General features: G+C 42.2%; 2 protein-coding genes and 1 long non-coding RNA gene across 4 annotated transcripts in view; 1 reads left to right on the forward strand and 2 right to left on the reverse strand.

Annotated features, from left to right (window-relative positions):
* LOC124079077 (uncharacterized) overlaps window positions 1–3,992 on the forward strand; it is a 40,836-nt gene extending 36,844 nt beyond the window's left edge. Inside the window, exon 2 of the long non-coding RNA XR_006847141.2 lies at window positions 3,685–3,992. This is a non-coding gene — a long non-coding RNA (uncharacterized LOC124079077). The remainder of the gene's footprint in view (window positions 1–3,684) is intronic.
* Nhs (NHS actin remodeling regulator) overlaps window positions 1–19,528 on the reverse strand; it is a 342,309-nt gene that overhangs the window by 173,352 nt on the left and 149,429 nt on the right. The window lies entirely within an intron of this gene.
* LOC124079076 (tubulin beta chain-like) lies at window positions 1,616–3,228 on the reverse strand. The gene has a single exon (XM_046424249.2). The coding sequence runs from the start codon at window positions 2,891–2,893 to the stop codon at window positions 1,775–1,777; it is 1,119 nt and encodes a 372-aa protein (XP_046280205.1). The 5' UTR covers window positions 2,894–3,228; the 3' UTR covers window positions 1,616–1,774.

Consider the following 19,528-nt stretch of genomic DNA (forward strand, 5'->3'; position numbering starts at 1 on the left):
AACATGTACATGTGGCATGTGTGTATGTTATGGTTTGAATGTGAGATGTCCCCCAAAAGCTCACGTGTGAGACAATGCAAGAAGGCTCAGAGGAGAAATGACCAGGTTGTGAGAACCTTAACCCAATCAGTGAATTAATCCCTTGCTGGGATTAGCTGAGTGGTAACTGAAGGTGGGTAGGGTGTGGCTGGAGGAGGTGGGACATTGGAGGAGTGGCTTTGGGATATATATTTTGTATCTAGAGAGTGGAGTCTCTCTCTCTCTGCTTCCTGATCATCATGTGAGTTGCTTCCCTCTGCTACACTCTTCGGCCATAATGTTCAGCCTCACCTTGAGGCCTGAGGAATGGAGACTGCTATCTCTGAAACTGTGAGCAGCCAAATAAACTTTTCCTTGCTATAATTATTCTGGTCAGATCTTTTAGTAATAGCAGCAAAAAAAAAAAAAAGCTGACTAAAACAGTGCATATGCATACATATGTCTGTCTCTCTCTCTGTTTACCAGAATTTCAAATCTCTCCTTCAGTAAGCTCACCTGTTCTCCCATCATCTTCATATCAAGAAAACTTACATTTCTATTATGGTGCTACTCCCCACCCCAGCCTTTGTACCCAGGGATCTACAGATCTGGAAAATAGATGAAGCTCAGAAAAAAAAAATTGTTGAAAGACTTCAAGCCATCTGTCAGATGGCACTAGAGTGAGACTTATCAGTACCCCAACAGACATAGGAACAAAATCCCATTCATCAAATCTGTTCTTCCTTCAGTTTCCTTGTTCTCAGTGGCCTTACCATTTCTTTTTTTTTTTTTTCCAATTCCCATTTATTTTTGGCTCTTGGGGCAATGTCATCTTTTCAATATGAAAAAAAGCAGCAAGTTCAACACAAATTAGAAATCTGAAGTGTAGGATAGGACAAAATCAACAGTAGGAAGGAAAAAGCAATAGCAAAAGAAATGAGATGTTCTTTAAAAAAGGGTTTTGTTGCCCCTCCTCTGGAAGAGTACTATCACATTTAGGTGGTAGTACATACCTTTCCACATATCAGACATATTACTCTTTGGAGGGGGGTGAAAAGGTGGGGGTCGGGGAGGACAATTCTGGAAGCTTAGGGACCAAGGCTGGCCTTCTCCTTTTTGAAATGCACTGAGAGAGGTAAAGCAGAAAGAGGAAGGATTCACACCTCTCAGAGTGGGGCAGATTCCTCTAAAGGAAGAGCACAACATGGACAGCTGAGAGGGAAGCTGCAAATGGAAATAATACTGTTAACACCTCTCCTGAAGCTGAGAGATGGAGCATGGAAGTGCCTAAATGACTGTAAAAGCATAGATTCCCCTCTTTAAAAAACTGTCCTAAAATGAAAAATCCCATCCCCATCACAAGTGATTTCTACCTGCTGCTACCTTCTACCTCATACTATTTTGCCTTAGGATGGTGGCCACTAAAAGCACCTGGCTAGTTCTAAATGGGATCTGGACAAGAACCAGCTTCTTGGGAGAATCATTTTGGAAACAGAAGATATTAAATGGACAGATGTGAAAAGTAGGTACCAGAAAGAAATGCAGGGTAATCCAGAATGGAAGAAATTTAAGTTTGCCAGAGTGGAAAGAGGAGACATTCAAGAAACAAATATTTATTGAGCGCCTAATATGGGTCAGGCACTGTTCTGCATGCCTCCCAAAAGGAAAAAAAGAAAAGGCAGTTAACACAAATTCTGAAGAAAGGGGCAGCGGAAGGCTGGGGAACTGAGAAGCCTGAGGTGATGGGGGAGCCGCCTTAGGCCTCCTCTTCAGCCTCCTCACCGAAATCCTCTTCCTCTTCTGCGGTGGCATCCTGGTACTGCTGGTACTCCGAGACAAGGTCATTCATGTTGCTCTCAGCCTCGGTGAACTCCATCTCGTCCATACCTTCACCTGTGTACCAGTGGAGGAAGGCCTTTCGGCGGAACATGGCAGTGAACTGCTCTGAGATGCGCTTGAAGAGCTCCCGGATGGCTGTGCTGTTGCCAATGAAGGTAACTGCCATCTTGAGGCCACGAGGTGGGATGTCACAGACAGCTGTCTTGACATTGTTGGGGATCCATTCCACGAAGTAGCTGCTATTCTTGTTCTGCACATTCAGCATCTGCTCATCTACCTCCTTCATGGACATCCGTCCACGGAAGACTGCAGCCACGGTGAGGTACCGACCATGGCGGGGGTCACAGGCAGCCATCATATTCTTCGCATCAAAGACCTGCTGGGTGAGTTCAGGCACAGTGAGGGCCCGATACTGCTGGCTTCCACGGCTGGTAAGAGGGGCAAAGCCAGGCATGAAGAAGTGGAGACGTGGGAAGGGCACCATGTTGACTGCCAACTTGCGGAGGTCAGCATTGAGCTGGCCAGGGAAGCGGAGGCAGGTAGTGACACCGCTCATGGTGGCTGAGACGAGGTGGTTCAGGTCTCCGTAGGTTGGTGTGGTCAGCTTGAGGGTACGGAAGCAGATGTCATAAAGGGCCTCGTTGTCAATGCAGTAGGTCTCATCAGTGTTCTCTACCAACTGATGGACGGAGAGGGTGGCATTGTAGGGCTCAACCACAGTATCAGACACTTTGGGTGAGGGTACTACACTGAAGGTGTTCATGATTCGGTCAGGATACTCTTCCCGGATCTTGCTAATGAGCAGGGTGCCCATTCCGGAGCCTGTGCCCCCTCCCAGTGAGTGGGTCAGCTGGAAGCCCTGCAGGCAGTCACAGCTCTCTGCCTCCTTCCGCACCACATCCAGGACTGAGTCAACCAGCTCAGCCCCTTCTGTATAGTGACCCTTGGCCCAGTTGTTACCTGCCCCAGACTGACCAAAAACAAAGTTGTCTGGTCTGAAGATCTGGCCAAAAGGACCTGAGCGAACAGAGTCCATAGTCCCGGGTTCTAGATCCACCAGGATAGCACGAGGAACATATTTGCCACCTGTGGCTTCATTGTAATACACGGAGATGCGGTCCAGCTGCAGGTCACTGTCCCCATGGTAGGTACCAGTGGGATCGATGCCGTGTTCATCACTGATCAGAACTTGGCGCCGATCTGGTTGCCACACTGACCGGCCTGGATGTGCACGATTTCCCTCGTGGCTAGAATTTATTTTAATTTATTTTTGCTCGCCTCAATGTATGCTCAGGACAAGGAAATATGTAATTCGTTTTCTGTGCTGGTCGCGAGCTGAAAGAAGGAACGTGCCCGGGAGGATGGAGCAGCAAGATCCGAACGCGACGGCAGGAAGATTCTCGCCTTACCATTTCTTTCAACAAGCTCCACCTCCTCCACACCTTTACAGTTGGCTTCCTTCTAGCTTGCCCCCATGTGTAAACAAGCTTCTGAAATGTTCTCTGGCAATTATTACCTCCTGTAAAAACTGTGTGCAAAATGGCCCTTTGGTCAACCCCTCCTTTGCTGACTCTGGTTTAGTCTTGCAACTTGCTTTGGTCTGTTGGAGCTCAGAAAATGATACCCCAAAGTGAAGGCCTCAGAATCAAAGTTTCTCTCTGAACTTCTCCAGCCTTCCTGTCTCCTAATCTCCTTTTTTACCCCAAAGGCAAGCCACAGAAACCAGAATTTCTTTTCCCCAAGGCAGGTCACAGAAACCAGAATTCCTTTCCACAAAGCAAGCTATCCAACAAATATTACTGTAATCTTTCCTCTTCTGCCTTGCAGATGACCATAAAGAAATTATCTGACCTTCCTTGTCTGATGGCACATCATAAGAATACTGCCCCCCATCATAAATGATCCTGCTCCATGCCCCAGGGAAAGAATATTGCACAGAGAGGCCAAGAAGAATCTGAACAGACAGGACTCACTGGGTTTCCCCACTTGATCATACCTTTTAGATCATACCCTTTTGGTTCAATCATATTTCGACATGGCTGTCCACACTTCATTGAGCCTAAATATAAAAGTGGATATCTACTGTCATGAATATCTAAAAAGAACAAATAAAAAAAATTGGATGGTTCACCCTTCATCTCTGGCTCATCATTCTGAAGGCTCTCATGCATGTAAAACTTGGATTAAATAAATTTGTTATTTTTCCTTTTGCTAACCTCCTGTCTTTTGTTTTAGAGGTGTCAGTTAGTACCCTTTATGTTGGTCAGGAAAGGGATCACCCCTTTCCATCTTTTCAGGTAAATGAAATAATAGCAAGTCTTGACTCAAGCAGAGAAATGAAAAGGCATCTATGCTTCTGGATTTGCTCTCTCATGATGGTGGTCATCCTTGCACAGCATGCACACAAGCCCGGGCTAACCTCCTGGAGGATGAGTGCCACATGGAGAGACAGACCAGCCAACACAACTGCCCAAGTTGAGACCCCAGCCATGGGAGTAAGGCCATCTTAGACCTTCCAGCCTTGGCTGAGTTGGCACGGACCAAATTGTCTTCCCCACTGACCAATAGGATTATAACAAAGAATGAATAAGTCTGTGTGGCTGTAAACCACCAAGTTATAGCAACATAACAGATACATCTTCGCCACATCCCCACAGCTGACATCTTTAATGCTTGATCTCATTTTTTCCTGACTCAGATAAAAAGTCTAAAGAAAACTGAAAACATTAAATTACATATGGGCCAGGCATGGTACCATACACCCATAATCTCAGCCTCTCAAGAGGCTGAGGTTGGAGAACTGCAAGTTCTAGGCTAGCTTGGGCAACTTAATGAGGCCCTGTCTCAAAATAAAACGTAAAAACGGGCTAAGGATGTAGCTCAGTGGTAGTGGGCCACTGGATTCAATTCCTAGTATTGATTGAAAAAAAGAGTCACATTTGGTAATATATTTAGAATTTGCCTTTATTTGAGACAAATCAAATTACAGACAGTCCCTAATTTATGATGGCTCGACTTAACAAATTTTCAACTTTATGATGGTGGGAAAGTGATATGCTTTTAGTAGAAATTGTACCTTGTTTTGTGAATTTGGATCTTTTCCCAGGCTAGTAATACATGGTATGAGCCTCTCTTGCAATGCTTGGCACTTCCCAGTTAGCCATGAGATCACAAAGGGAAACAGCCAATAACTCCACAGTACACTGTGTTGTGAAGCTAGGATACTGGGTAGGTTAGATGCACTAAATGCATATTAGACTTACAATGTTTTAAACTTACCATGGGTTTATTAGAATGTAACCTCATCATAAGTCAAGAAGTATTTGCATATAAAATCAGGACTGTCTCATAAATGCTAAGTTAGACAGGTCACCATAATGTCAGCCTAAAAGCAAGCAGAGCTTGACACAAAGTGAACCCTCAATAAATACTGGCTGGATTCCTGAGCTAATCTAATCTGACTCCCCATTTTACAGATGAGAAAACAGACGCCCACAGAGCTTAAGTAGCTTCACTCAGTCATGTAACTAATGGCAGGACTCCTGGGCAACATGATGCTCATTATGTGAAAAAAGAGAGTGTCAGGATGACTCATGGCTTTCCTATATCAGAAGGGTAGAGTGTTCCTCAGCAATTCACACTGCTCACTGACAGATCGACAGGCTTTTATTTGTTGTTTATGGCTGGCACACAGTAAATGTTCAATTAATGTAAAATGAGGACATACATGTGAAAATTGCCATGATAAAGGAAAAAATGCAGCTCATACATGCAGGGCCTTTTCTCTCTGTACACACAGAATCACAGAAAATGTACCACCTTTCCAATGTTAGAAAAAGTTTAGCCCTAAGTACTCTGTAGCAAATGCCTAAAGGTTACAAATAAAAGGATCCAACTCCTTCCTACACCCCAGAGAGAAAATCAGAGGCCTCTGAGAGACCAGCACACATTGGCTGCCCTCATTTGTTTTATACTTTTCTCATTCTGTTCAGTCAAGGTCAACCTCTACTTAATTCACCCCCAATCGAGATGGCTGCTCGCTGGCAGAGCAAATCCAAGCAGCAGAACAATCGATGATCTACATGCCAGGCCAAGGACATACTAAAATGCCACTTTCTCCTCGCCTTATTTTCTCCAAAAAGGAGAGCTAAACTCATTTCCCAACTAGAGGCAGCCAAGAAGAGAAAAAGCTCTCTACCCTTAACCATGGATATCTTTTAGTGCTTCCCTGTTCCTTTTCTCATTTATACCATGTTTGTGAGCATGTCCATACATATGTTTATGTGTGTGCTGTGTATGCACATGTATGCTGTGAGGTTCTTGTGGACAAGAACTACCTTTTCCATAGCTGTATCCCCAATATCAAACACATACCTGGCATTCAATAATATGCTTTTAAAAAATTTATATATAACAGTGGGGCACATTACAATCCTTATTACACATATAGAACACAATTTTTCATATCTCTGGTTGTGTACATAGTATACTCACACCAATTCGTGTCTTCGTACATGTACTTTGGATAATAATGATCATCACATTCAACCATTACTAATTACCCCATGCCCCTTCCCTTCCCCTTCCACCCCTCTGCCCTATCTAGAGTTTGTCTATCCCTCCCTCTTTGAACCAGACTGTACTCAGAGATCTCTGAGCAACCCCTTACCTTGAGACATTCTATATAAGCAAAACATCAATTGAATGAGCTTGAAACAAAAGCCCTTGCACCAGTTATTAAATGACTACCAGTTTCATACTCACTCTTTCTATACTCTGCTCTGTGATGCTGGGGTCTGGACTATTGTACACACCTTATTTGTGCTTCACCACTTGCATCATTTCAACACTGCCAGTAGAGGGAGCTAGAGGGAGATCAATAAGATACAGCAAGGAGGGGTTTGTCTTTTCCTATTCCCCTGAGCATCCTCTTAGTAATAGCCCTTCATTCAAGCAATGGCAGTTAGTTCCAGAATTTAACCTCTTATTTTTTGGCAATCCCAGAACCAGTCTCAGTGCACTCTTTCTGAGATACCAACATAACCAGGCAGCACTTCCTCCTCAAGGGTCTAGGTCTCAGCTCTGCAGGTTATCACATCCAAACCTCTACATTTTTATAACCCTAATCCCCTTCCTTTGTTCACCCAGTCTTAAGGGTAGTCATTGCTTTCTACAGTTTCCATCTCTTTTTCACTTTCTGCCTTTTTGGTCTTCTAATATCTGTTAAATTCTCTGTTAAAATTGTTGGCATATTTCTCTTCTCATGGCTGAATTCTGACTTATATAGGAACTATGGTGTTTGGAGGAGCAACAGTGCCTTGTGCCCAAAAGATTAGAAATCAAGCACAGCAACCTCTACTTAGTCTTGAATAGGACCTTTCCAAATCTGGCTCTGACCCAGAACAAAGGCAAAATGCCCCTTGCCTATAGCACACAGGACACAAACAGTATCTACAAATATGAAACACAGTACGTACTATAAAAATATTTATTGATGAAATGAATGTGCCTGTAGCAGAGACTTCTATGTGTTCCCCAGACAGGACCTGATTCATTTTCCTCCTCAAAACACAATTGGACTACGTTTTCCAGTTTCCCTTGCAGTTAGGGGGTCACCATGTGGCCAAGTTCTGGCCAATTAAATGTGCCAATATGATATGTGCCACTTCCAAGCCTAATCCACAGACATCTCCCATGAGTGAGACTCCTCTGTGGACCAGATAGAATTAGAAGAAAAATTGGAATACTCTGAGGTGGAGCCACAAGATAGAGGGGCTTCTCCTTGAAGACCAGGTAGAAGATCTCCAGCAAATGTTGAAACGGGACCATTCTCAGAGCAAACAATAAATATCTATTGTATACACTGCTAAGATTTGGGACTTGTTTGCTGTAGCAATTATCCTCCCCTGATCAAGAGGCCAAGGGCATGAGTTTGATCTGTAATCCTGACCATCAAACTCTCCAAGGCAGGCTTTAGAGCATGAAGGTGGATAAGCAGGAATTTATATGATCAGCACAAACTCATTTCAACTTTGAGGAACAGCTCAAAGGGCATAGCCTCCTGACATAGGTCCCTGCCCAGCAAGAAGAGCACATGATTACAAGAAGTACTACCATTGAGATAATGGAGTCAGCCGCTTTTGGGGCTTCTTGTAGGTAAATCTACAGAATGATTAACCACATTGACTAGCTCCTGCAGAGTTTGTGTCCCTGTGAAATATTACAGAATAACAAAAGATCATCTCCCCAGGATGACTTTAGACATTAAAATTGAAGGAAAGAACCTGAGATAAGTGGTTTTTTTTCAATTAATATTTTTATTATAAATGTCCTATCTAGTTATTGGGAAAATAATTAGAAAATCAGAAAAGAAGAATAAAATGTCCATCTTTGTATCATTGCACCATCTAGACAAAGCATTGTCAAAATGTTGACCTATTTCCTTCCAAAAATTTTGCCTGGCTTATATTTTTTTTACATGGTTGAGAAGATAGTTAAAAAAACAAGTCTAAATGTCTGTGTTGTTTCTTAGCCCTGCAAACTTGAACATGATGCTTTACCTCTTAGTATCTACATTTCTTCTTCTATAAAATGGGGACAACAATTCTAATCTCATTAAATTCATGGCAAGAATTAAATGATGTTATACCTGTAAGTACTTAGCACAGTATCTTCTTGGCTGACACAAAGCCCCCATGAAGTATAAGCTATAGTTAGAGGGTATGTACAAAATTGTCGATCTCTTTTTGTTGTTATTTTTAGTTATACATAGCAGTGGAGAATAATTTGACATATTTATGCAAACATGGAGTGTATCTTATTCTAATTAGGATCCCAGTCTTGTGGTTGTACCTGTTGTAGAGATTTGCTGTGGTGTATTCACATATGTACAGAGAAAAGTTATGAGAATTACCAATCTTGATTGAAAGAAAATAGTATCTAGATTTTCTAATTATAAAACAAACATGTCCTAATTGTAGGCACTTAAGAAAATGTGGAAAGAAACTGTGAAAAAGAAACCATGATTTCTAGATGTCCTGCAGCTCTGTCTCTCTATTGCACTTTGGCTTCAGAGAGATCCAAACCCAAGAACTCTCAGAATTCAGGCACTTTTGAATGAAAGAGTCTCTGGTGTCAAAAAAAAAAAAAAAAAAAAAAAAAAAGCATGCAAGGGGGCAAAATTCTGAATGCTGAGGAAAGACATTGACACATGAAGATGGAAGGGAAATTGTCAGGACACAGAGGGCAATCTAGCCCCTTATTTTGATAATAATGGTATTTGATTTTGTGTTATAACTACAAAAAAAAAAAAAAAACAACAACCAAGAACTGCCTACAGAGTATTTCAGATGCATCCTTATTTTCCTCTCTGCATGAGCTCTGTTCTGTGCAAGAGAAGCAGACAATGAGTATATTTCTCCTCTATCAGCTCTGGTTGCCTCCTGGGAAAGGGGAACCCACTGTAATCTGTGTCTAGAATACACCCTGACTTCTTTCTAAATAGTCCTCAGGTTCACCAGTGTGATTGACCTTCAAGCCCTAAGCATTTCTTAGTTTTTCTAGGCACTAGCTTCTGCTTTCCTGTCTTATCAATGCTTAGGACAATGTAAAGCATTAATTCTGAAGCTGGATAGAATAGAAGTTGTAGGCAGGTAAAAGTCATATGTTGGAGCTTATGGCATGAGCTAAGAGAAATGCACTGTATGTTTCCCTCCAACACATCAGAACAGCTGTTGTAGATAAGGACAATGCTGTACTATGGCTTATATGAATGATCCTCAAAGTGTGATCTGTGGACCAGCATCACCAGTACCAGTAGTGTGCTTGTCAGAAATGCAGACCTGCTGAATCAGAACCTGAGGGTGGGATTCAAAAATCTGCATTTTAATCAACTCTCCTGATGATTTTTAGGCACATAAAAGTTTGAGAGGCACTGGTTTGTATCACCTCCCTAAGGAGTCAAGCTCACACAAGGATACTATTAATGAATTATGAGTAATAACAGCTAACATTAATTGAATATATACCATGTGCTAGAAATTGTGTTATTACTAATATTTCCTTTACTCATCAAAACAATCCTATGAGCTGGATATGATTATTACAACCATTACATAGATAAGGCAACTGAGGCTTAGAATGATCATGTAACTTGTCCAAGGTTACCCAGACTGGAAGTGATAGAACCCTCGCCCTCCTCCCTCTGTCTTTGAATTCTATGAGCAAAGGTTTCTTTTGTATTTATTACCTTGTAGCAGCTCTATCTTTTCTAAATTCAGCTGGATTTAGGAATGAGAATAATAAAGCTGAAGGTGACCAGCAAGCCATGATTGCTCAGAGAAAGGAAACTATAAGGAAATGGCCATTCCCCTCCAGTGTCTTCAGCATTAGTTGTAATGACACACAGGCATGTTCAAGCATCCTTAGGCCACTGCCACAGTGAAACTGGTTGACATAACTACATTGGCATGCTTGGCACCATCCCTGTTCCTGTTGCCATGGGCCATTGCCAGGAAGGAGCAAGCACCAGAGCCAGGCAGTGATGCCAAGCTGCCCCAGTGGGCTGCTTTGTCACAGCAGGTCAGGCAAGTGGCAGAAATGTAAACTGCTTTTTGCAACTGGGGAACAGGCAGTCAAGTACACAGAACCCTGTGGGCTCTCTACAGGCTGCTTTAAAAGGCTCTGGCTGCCTTGCATGGCAGCATTGGTAAGGGTCAGGGCACAGGCGACCTGCAGCAGGCCCAGCTCCATAATGGATGTCTGGCATCTAGTGAGCGATGACAGGCCAAGCCAAGAAGATCAAGTTCTCCCTGTCATACCTCTTTCGAAGTTTTAGACACCCCACTCAGGTTTGCTTTTCAGTGTTTCCTCTTTTCACCCTTTCCCAATGAAATTGGGATTAGACACTAGTGAAGAGAAAGATTTATGAGGGAGAATCTCCAGGAGAGAGAACAGGAAGAGCTAGGCAAGGCTGGGGTCTTAGCTGAAGTTCACCTGAGGTTGTATGGGGAATTCTGAAATATGAGTTACATCATTTTAAGCAAATTTTATGCTCATCTTAGGCTAAGTTTACACACATGTGCATGTGAACTCAGCTATTTAGGGCTCTTCAAGCCCACAGACAAAGGGTCCAATAGCCTAAAGACAGCTCTGGGAACATGAACTGCAGGCTCTGGCTACTGAAAGTCTATCAAAGCTGGAGTAAGGTGGCTATGGTTGTGGCTCTGTGGTAGCGCGTATGCCTGCCATGTGTGAGACACTGGGTTCGATTGTCAGCACTACATATAAATAAATAAAATAAAGGTCTATCGACAGAGATATATATATCTGGAGTAGGGTACAGATCCTAACAGAATGACAGAGGATCTTGACAGAGTACCTATAGTCTTTACTACATACCCCTTACCTCTTATTACCATGTGATAAACGTTACCTGTGAATTAAAAGACATCATTTTTTTTTCCTGAGCTCTTCTCTGAGTTTTGTATTGTTTTTGGTTTTTTTTTAAATTTTTTATTGTTGGTTGTTCAAAACATTACATAGTTCTTGATATATCATATTTCACACTTTGATTCAAGTGGGTTATGAGCTCCCATTTTTACCCCATATACAGATTGCAGAATCACATCAGTTACACATCCATTGATTTACATGTTGCCATACTAGTGTCTGTTGTGTTCTGCTGCCTTTCCTATCCTCTACTATCCCCCCTCCCCTCCCCTCCCCTCCCCTCTTCTCTCTCTGTCCCCTCTACTGACATTCATTTGTCCCCCTTGTATTATTTTTCCCTTTCCCCTCACTTCCTCTTGTATGTACTTTTGTATAACTCTGAGGGTCTCCTTCCATTTCCATGCAATTTCCCTTCTCTCTCCCTTTCCCTCCCACCTCTCATCCCTGTTTAATGTTAATCTTCTTCTCATGCTCTTCGACCCTACTCTGTTCTTAGTTACTCTCCTTATATCAAAGAAGACATTTGGCATTTGTTTTTTAGGGATTGACTAGCTTCACTTAGCATAATCTGCTCTAATGCCATCCATTTCCCTGTAAATTCTATGATTTTGTAAAAGACATCATTATCAGTATCAACATTCAACTGGGATCTTGGAGCATTCATGCTGTGCTCTGTAATGGACCCTTACAATTACCCATATTCCCACAAAGTTAACTAAACTGTTCATCTTCATCATGACTCTATGAGGAAGAAGGGAGGCAAATAGCAATGAACCCTCCTGCACAAGGAAAACTGGAGCAATGCATCCACTAAAGCATTTTTTGCACTTCTCATAGAAGAGCTTTATGCAGGAACTGGCTATCATATGCAAAGCTGGCTCTGAAGTCAGACTGTTTGGGTTTGAATCACAACTATGCTACTTAACCCCAGGCAACTTGCTTAACCTCTTTGTGCCTCAATTTCCAGATCTGTGAAGTGAGGAAAATAGCAATGACACCTCATAGCATTGTGGAGAAAGTTACATGAGTTGACTCAAGTGACCTGCTGAAGCCAAAGGGCACACAGTAATCATTCAGTGTGAGCACTTAAAATTGTGATGATGCTCATTATTTATAGCCTCTTGGGAAATGCCTTGTGTTTTGCTCTAATAAGGGTTCAGAGAAGTGAAAATAATTTCCCAGAGATCTCCTCATTTCTGCTCTCTTATACCCATCCTTTCAGTACCACTGAAATCAGATGCCAGGTAGCCTTCTTCTGATCAGTTTCCCTCACTCAGCCTGACATTCCACATTTTTAAATATCAAATTATCTGCTGTGTAAACGTAGAGCTCACATCTAATTGTTCTAGGCCAGACTTCTTTAGCTTTTATCTTTTTATCACTCACAATCACTTCTGCCTTTTTCTGTGGCAAAACTCTCTAAAGAACCTAGGTGAAACCCAGATTTGTCAAAAAAAAAAAAAAAAAAAAAAAAACCTGGATAACCCCATGCCATAGAATTTGCTTCCTTATCTGACTTCAAAAGCAGCACTGTATGTCTACCTGGCTGAGGTATTATATCTATGGGAGACACTGAGTCCTCAGCAACTCCTCCCTAAGGCACTGTGAAAGCCATAAGTTAAAGTGTGAGTGTGTAGGAGGATGTGCACACACATGTATATATACCCTATGGACCACCCATCCTATGGTACAAAGATTATTAATGAATGAAAAAATGTAGGTTCAGAGTGCAGTAACTTACCTATAGCAATACCACTAGTATTTAACTGTATTAGTTAGGATAGGATAAGTTATGCTGCAGTAACAAATAATACTCATATTAAAAGTCTACTTTCTGCTCATGCCATATGTCCAAAGTAGGACAGTGTGGGGTGGGGGACTCTGTACCACATGATTACTTGGGGCCTAGGTCTCAGAGGCCACACCATCTCCACACATAGCTTTAAGGTTTGCTGATGTAGATGACAAGAATACATTGAAAACTCATCTCTGTTCTTCTGTACTAAAAGCCTATTAGCCAAAACTAGTCAGGTAGTCTCAACCCTTTGAAGAGGTAGAGAGTAAAATCTTCCTTGTTCCCAGAAAGAGAGGATTGCTGGATATTGGTGAGATAATAATGTTTAGGATTTGGGGGAAGCAGAGCATTAAGTCTAGGGAGTTCTAACCAAGATCTTCTGGGCTACAAAGCTTCTGGTCTATCTATTGAATAAGGAGAAATCTTCCTAGGGTATATTTAAACTTCGCAGCAGAAAGGTGTCATTAGCCTTCTAGGCACTGTGCTAGGATTAGAGAAGGGAGAAAGCATTGTCTAATTGCCAATGATCTCCATAGTGTCATTCATTCATTTAATAATTTTGTTTAGCATCTACTATATGCCAGACATAATCCTAAGCACTGGGAATATAGCAGTGAACAGATAGATACAGGTTGCTGCTCTCATAAGCTTATAATCTAGAGAGGCTAAGCAGACAAGCAGATAAACAGTATAAAATTAAACAGACCACTTATATGGTGTACCACAGGCCACTAAGGACTGTGGAGAACCATCAAGAAGGGAAGGAGGATAGAGAAGGTGAAGGGTTGTGAGGTTTTAAATGGGATGGTTGAGAGGGGCCTCATTGATTAATAAGGCAAGGCATAAGTGGAAACCTAAAGAGAGTCAGAACCCTGTGAATATGCACAGAAAAGAATTATAGGCAGAGGGAAGAGCAAGAGCAAAGGTACTGAAACATAAGTTTGTGTATGTAGTATGTTCAAGAAACAAGAAGGAGGCAGAGCAGTTGGAATGTGATGCAGTGAAAAAGAGGGGAGATAGCACAGGTGTGATCAGAGAGCACTGGTGTTGAGGACCAGTGCCCATTATGCAAGCCCCTGTGGGCTATTGGGAATCTGGCTTTTACTTGGAATAAAATGGAAAGCTGAAAATCTCAACTAAAAGAGAGTAGAGGAGTAAGCAAGGAAGGAGACTCACCATACATACAGTCTAAGACATCTAATGTACTCCCTCTACCTTAGAGCCAAGAAAAGTGGTTTGGATCTATTGGTGTGATGTAGAGCACCCAGAGAAACATTTGCCAAGCCTTGGAATGGGCAGCCTCTTCATTAGCTTCACACGCAAGAGCATGGCCCCAAATTCCTCTGGTAAACTCCTTTCCCATTCTACACATGACTATGGCTTCCTGCTCCATGCACCTGTGAGCCTATGCCTGAGGGCTTTCACTGGCCACTGGAGCACAGAAGTGCTGGGGAGTTAACATCTCTAGGAGCAGTCCTCAACCAAAAAGGGGCAGGTTGTGAATAAACACCCAGCTTCCTCAGCCCCTGGGTGGGAAACTCTGAAATGCATTCTTCCCAGCCTCTCAGAGATCCCCAGCAGGGCTGAACCCCAGTGGCCCATGCAGAGAGCCTGCTCATTAACATATTATGTTGGCTTCCTTCTGGTCCCTATGTCACTTCTTTAGCCTCTGACCACTACTTCCTGGGGCTATCTCCTAAACAATGGTGGGCACTGTATTCCTCATCTCAGGTCTGCTTTTAGAAGAAGCCAACCTAAGACAGAGTCCAGGTAGGGCATTTCCCTTTTATAGGTCCCAGTTTTAGTACCTTAAAATGAGGTGTCAGACTAGATGAGTCTAGGAACCTCACCAGCCTGCAAATGAGGAAATGGCACAAATCTTCAAGAAATTCATGGTCTTGGTCCTTCTCCACCTCTGCCTTTCTCTCCTTTCTATGAAATGGGCAATGCCCCACAAACCCTAGGGATGATTCATCTTCTTCTATAAGATGGAGACACCAGAGGCCTCCCCAGTGAGATTGAGCAGGAAGCTCTCCTGCCTGCAGCTGGCTCTGCAATTCTCCCTTCCTGTGGATGTGCTGGGAACAGCTTCCCTTTTGTTTTCCCCTCTGATCCCCATCTGCTCAGCAACTGCCCAAATTCAATTCAGGCGTCGCGTGCCCCCAGCCTCTAGTCCGGTATTGTCTCTTAGGAATCACTCCAATCCTCTCAAACAAAGGCTCTCAAATCTGAATAAACCCTCTGACATCAGCCTGGCGGGTCAGGAAGCTGAGCAGGACAGTCCCCATAACCGCCTCTTTTAAACCCTTTGGCTTTGCTGACCTTTGTCTAACCCCCCATTGCAACACACTCCCTTGTCACCACCAGGCCAGACACCACATTTCCTAGTTGATTCAGCCACTATGCTGAGCCAACAGACCACCTCCATTTGGGAGACCTGAAGTCTTTCTTTTTTGAAATTCATCTGTGTCCTTTTATAGAAATTAACCTTCAAAAGGTCAATTTTTGAGAAGTTAATCGCATCATCAGAGTAGCACCAGATAGAATTCTGTCCTTATCTCTGCCTGGGCCACGCTAAGAAGCATATTACTGGAAATTCTTCAGCTACGTAATTTATTTCTAATCCATTTTACTTACTCCTTCTCATGCAAAGAGATTCTGTCTTCTTCCAGGTGTATATTTGCCTCAGTTTAAACCCATAATCACAAGTATTTCATTTTTCATTATGCTTGGAACCAAATTTAAAGATAGAGCTCCCATCTCCCTTTGTGCTTTCGATAGAGCTAAGCTAGTCAGTTTTGTTGATTTCAAAACCCAACAGAAGAGACAAAATATCTACCAGAAACTCTACTTCAAGGTTAATGCTATACACAGGTCTAAAAGATGACAGAAAACTGTCCCACTTTTTCTTGTTTTGGATTGGTCTTTGTCTTGCTTGGACATGACAGGAGTCTTTGCTTTGCTTTCTATCTGGCAAGTCTTTGCTGGTATTTTAATAAGTTTGTGGCTCACCTTTCAATTTACCTCTGAATTTTGATGACTTTATGGAAAACCAAGATCAGAATTCACCTAAAATGGGCTGGGGTTGTGGCTTAGTGGTAGTGCACTTGTCTGGCATGTGTGAGGCACTGGGTTCGATTCTTAGCACCACAAATAAATAAATAAAGGTCCATCAACATCTAAAAAAAATAATAAAAAAAGAATTCACCTAAACTTTCCTTCCTGGAAAAATTAAGCTCACCACACATCAAAGAAGGATGGTGTCATGGTCTTCAAATGTCTTTCTGGAACAGAAAAAAATTTTGCTAAGAAACATTTCATTTCAATGTTTTCATCTAGTGAATTAGTAAATTGATTAATCAATGCAATATACATTTATGGAAAGTTTCCTCTTTGATAGACAGTGGTTAGGTGTGTGGCATAAATAAGACCAATTTTTCTCACATAGGAACATACTTTTGGATTTTCTTCAAGAAAAAGAAACAATTTATTGCCACCTCTAACATTTCTGAAAGAAACAAAAAGGAAAATGGCAGTGATATCAAATCCCCCACTAGCAGAATAAATGAAGGGCTCAGGAATAAATCACAACTCTGACTTTGCCTAAGACAGAGCAAACCTTGTAGAACATCTTTCTTCTCTCTCTATACCGTGTGCATGCATCTCTGACAAGGTAAAGATAACCAGAAACATTATTGCCCAGGGATGAGCCTGCTTTAAGAAAGAGCCAATGCTTTCAGAGCACCTATATGTTTTAATAGAGCTTTTCAAGTTCATCACCAAATACAAATGTAGAGGAGCTCTGTTAAAAGGATGCAAGGGGAACTTGGTCAGGGACTTTAGGGAACCTTAAATGTTTTCTTCTTCAACCTTTTAGGAAGGAGGTAAGTCAGTGGCTGTTTCTGATACCACAGAATCTATTTAGAGCCACATTCAACAGTGCTCTCAAAACTGAGATATACCAAGGTGCATGCTGCTCCCTTCACTCCTGAGGTTCTTGATTGATAAGCTAATCTTGGAATGTGAAATTTAGAAATGACTTCAGAAATGATCTGCTAGCAGTTCTTGACAGGGATGGTATCACTTCCTGCAGGTATTTAGCAGATATGGAGGGATATTCTTGGTTGACATGATTATGAAGGTAGAGCTTCCTTAACTGGTTTTAGTAGGCACAACCAGACCTGCTAGATAACTTGGAAATGTTCAGATCATCCACTCAACAAATTGCTGTCCCACCCAAATGACCCATCACATCCCAGTTGAAGAAGACCATGAGTCTCATTTTACGGAAGAAGGGAGAGCTCAAGGAATGAAGTGGATTGCCCAAGGTTGGAGACAATGGTGGGGTTGGTAACCTGGGTTTTATATTGTACTTCAGTAAATGACATCATTCTTTTTTCTTTTTCTTTTTTTAAGAGACACTGAAATACTGCTGTAGAATGGATTCCCCCAAAAGCCAATCCCGAGGCAAAGATTTAAGTACAAGTAATATGTTTGGAAGATGACTCCAAGAAGTATGGTTGGAGAGTGGAAAAGTGAGACTGGGAAGGGAGGGAAGCCCTAAAGTGTAGGTTATTAAACAGGTTTTTATCATGGGCAACTGAGGTTCAATCTGCCGGGGCCGGGGTGTTTTAGGAGATAGTGTAGAACACAACTTAGAGTTGTCCACCTGAGGGGAACACTGACAAAAAGCTGCTCCCAGGAACATTAATTTCCAGGCATTTCCACCTTGCCCTACTTGAAGGCTGAGAGAAAGCCCTCAGGTAGAGAACTGTGGCTACTTGGAGAAGGACACTGTCCAGGTGGGCTTGGAGAAAGAGAATGCCAAGTGGATGTGGGTGGGCATCAATAGCATCTGTTCAAGATGCAGAGACCAAAAGTGAACATGAGTTCAGTCACAATAGTTCATGAAGCATATAACCTGGGCTGGTGGATGTTTTTGGAAATAATTTTCTAAATACTTCCTTTTAGGTTTGAAATCCTTTACACAATTAAATTTTGGGCCCCCAAAGCAGATGGGGGCCCCTTATGACCATAGGCCCCGAGAAGTTGCCAGCATAGGGCTGCCAGAGGCATAACTGTACTTGATCCTTTTGAAGTGATTGCCGCTTTTCCAGATCTAGCCCCTAACTTTCAAAGTAGGAAAGCTACAGCAACCCCCAAATCCACCAACCTTTCTAATCATGCTGCTTTTTAAGGACATGTGTAGGGTAAGCAATGAGAACCATGGACCTGGAGGAAATAATACACAGCATCACCTTTCTGGAAGACAATACCCAGGCACCACTAGTTATACTTGATCTTCTTATTCTAGAGTGTTCGTTAATGTTCTGTCATCAAAATATACAATTTTCCACTCAGAAAATCAAATCATGGCCCCAATTCTATGAATTCCTTCCAAAGTTGCCTTAGCTGCCAAGGCATCACGAGTGCACCCTGGGAAAAGTGTTACTAATGTGAGGGTACACACACACACACACACACCTTCAGATTCAGAGTCTAAAGAAGCCTTTCTGTCCCTCAGTAAGTGAAATAACTCATCATCAAGGGGAGAAAAAAGCAAAACATCACATGGATAGACTCCCTTAATTTGGCTTTATAATTAATTCTGTTAAGAGCTGACAAGACTTTTTCACTCAGAGAAAGTGCATACTAATGGGAAGAGAGGAGAAATCAACAATTTATCGGACATACTGTCAGACACTTTTGTATTTATGTCATTTAATCTTCAAAAAGCCCTTAGAATATGCATTGCTATTAACCCCAAAGTATAGGCCACAAAACCAAGACTTACAAAGCCATGGGGCCAGCCCAAGTTCACAGCATCCAAGGAACTGTGTCAGGATGCAATGCAAGCCCAGCTCTCTAAAACCCAAGGCCATGCCTCTGACCATGAGGACTTTCCATCTTCCTAGCAGGAGTGAGCACTATGCACTCAGTACTTGAAAGTGAGAACTCCCTGGTTGCTTTAGATGTGTTTTAAACCCATAATTTTAAATAACACAAGCTGCCTTACAAAACAATGGTTGCTGAAAATTACATAAAGGATTTAGAGTCATAAACTCTGTAACCACATGGATGCAAGCAGTTGAGATGATTCCATATAAAGCCACTGTCAATGACCTTCCCTTTTCAAAGACCTTGACCCTCCCCCATGTCTTCGATGCCCTTGCACTCTACTCCTATGCAGTGGGCATGGCAAACACCTGACAACAACTTCATAGATTTATTAGTGATAGTTGTTGTTCCTTATAGAAAAATTGACACAGGTCTTTGGTAGGCTCTAATCTTCAGGCTTAATACTCATTATAACAACATGCATGAAAGGTGCTGTGCTAAGTCCCCCTGTCATTTTGTTTTTTCCTTTCCATGGTAATATAGGTAGATGTTATTATGCCCATTTCATGGATGAGGAAACTGAGGCTC

Source organism: Marmota monax, unplaced genomic scaffold (genome assembly GCF_021218885.2).
Source record: "Marmota monax isolate L192 unplaced genomic scaffold, Marmota_monax_Labrador192_F-V1.1 WCK01_AAM20220418_F8-fsc00089, whole genome shotgun sequence".
NCBI classification, from domain to species: domain Eukaryota; kingdom Metazoa; phylum Chordata; class Mammalia; order Rodentia; family Sciuridae; genus Marmota; species Marmota monax.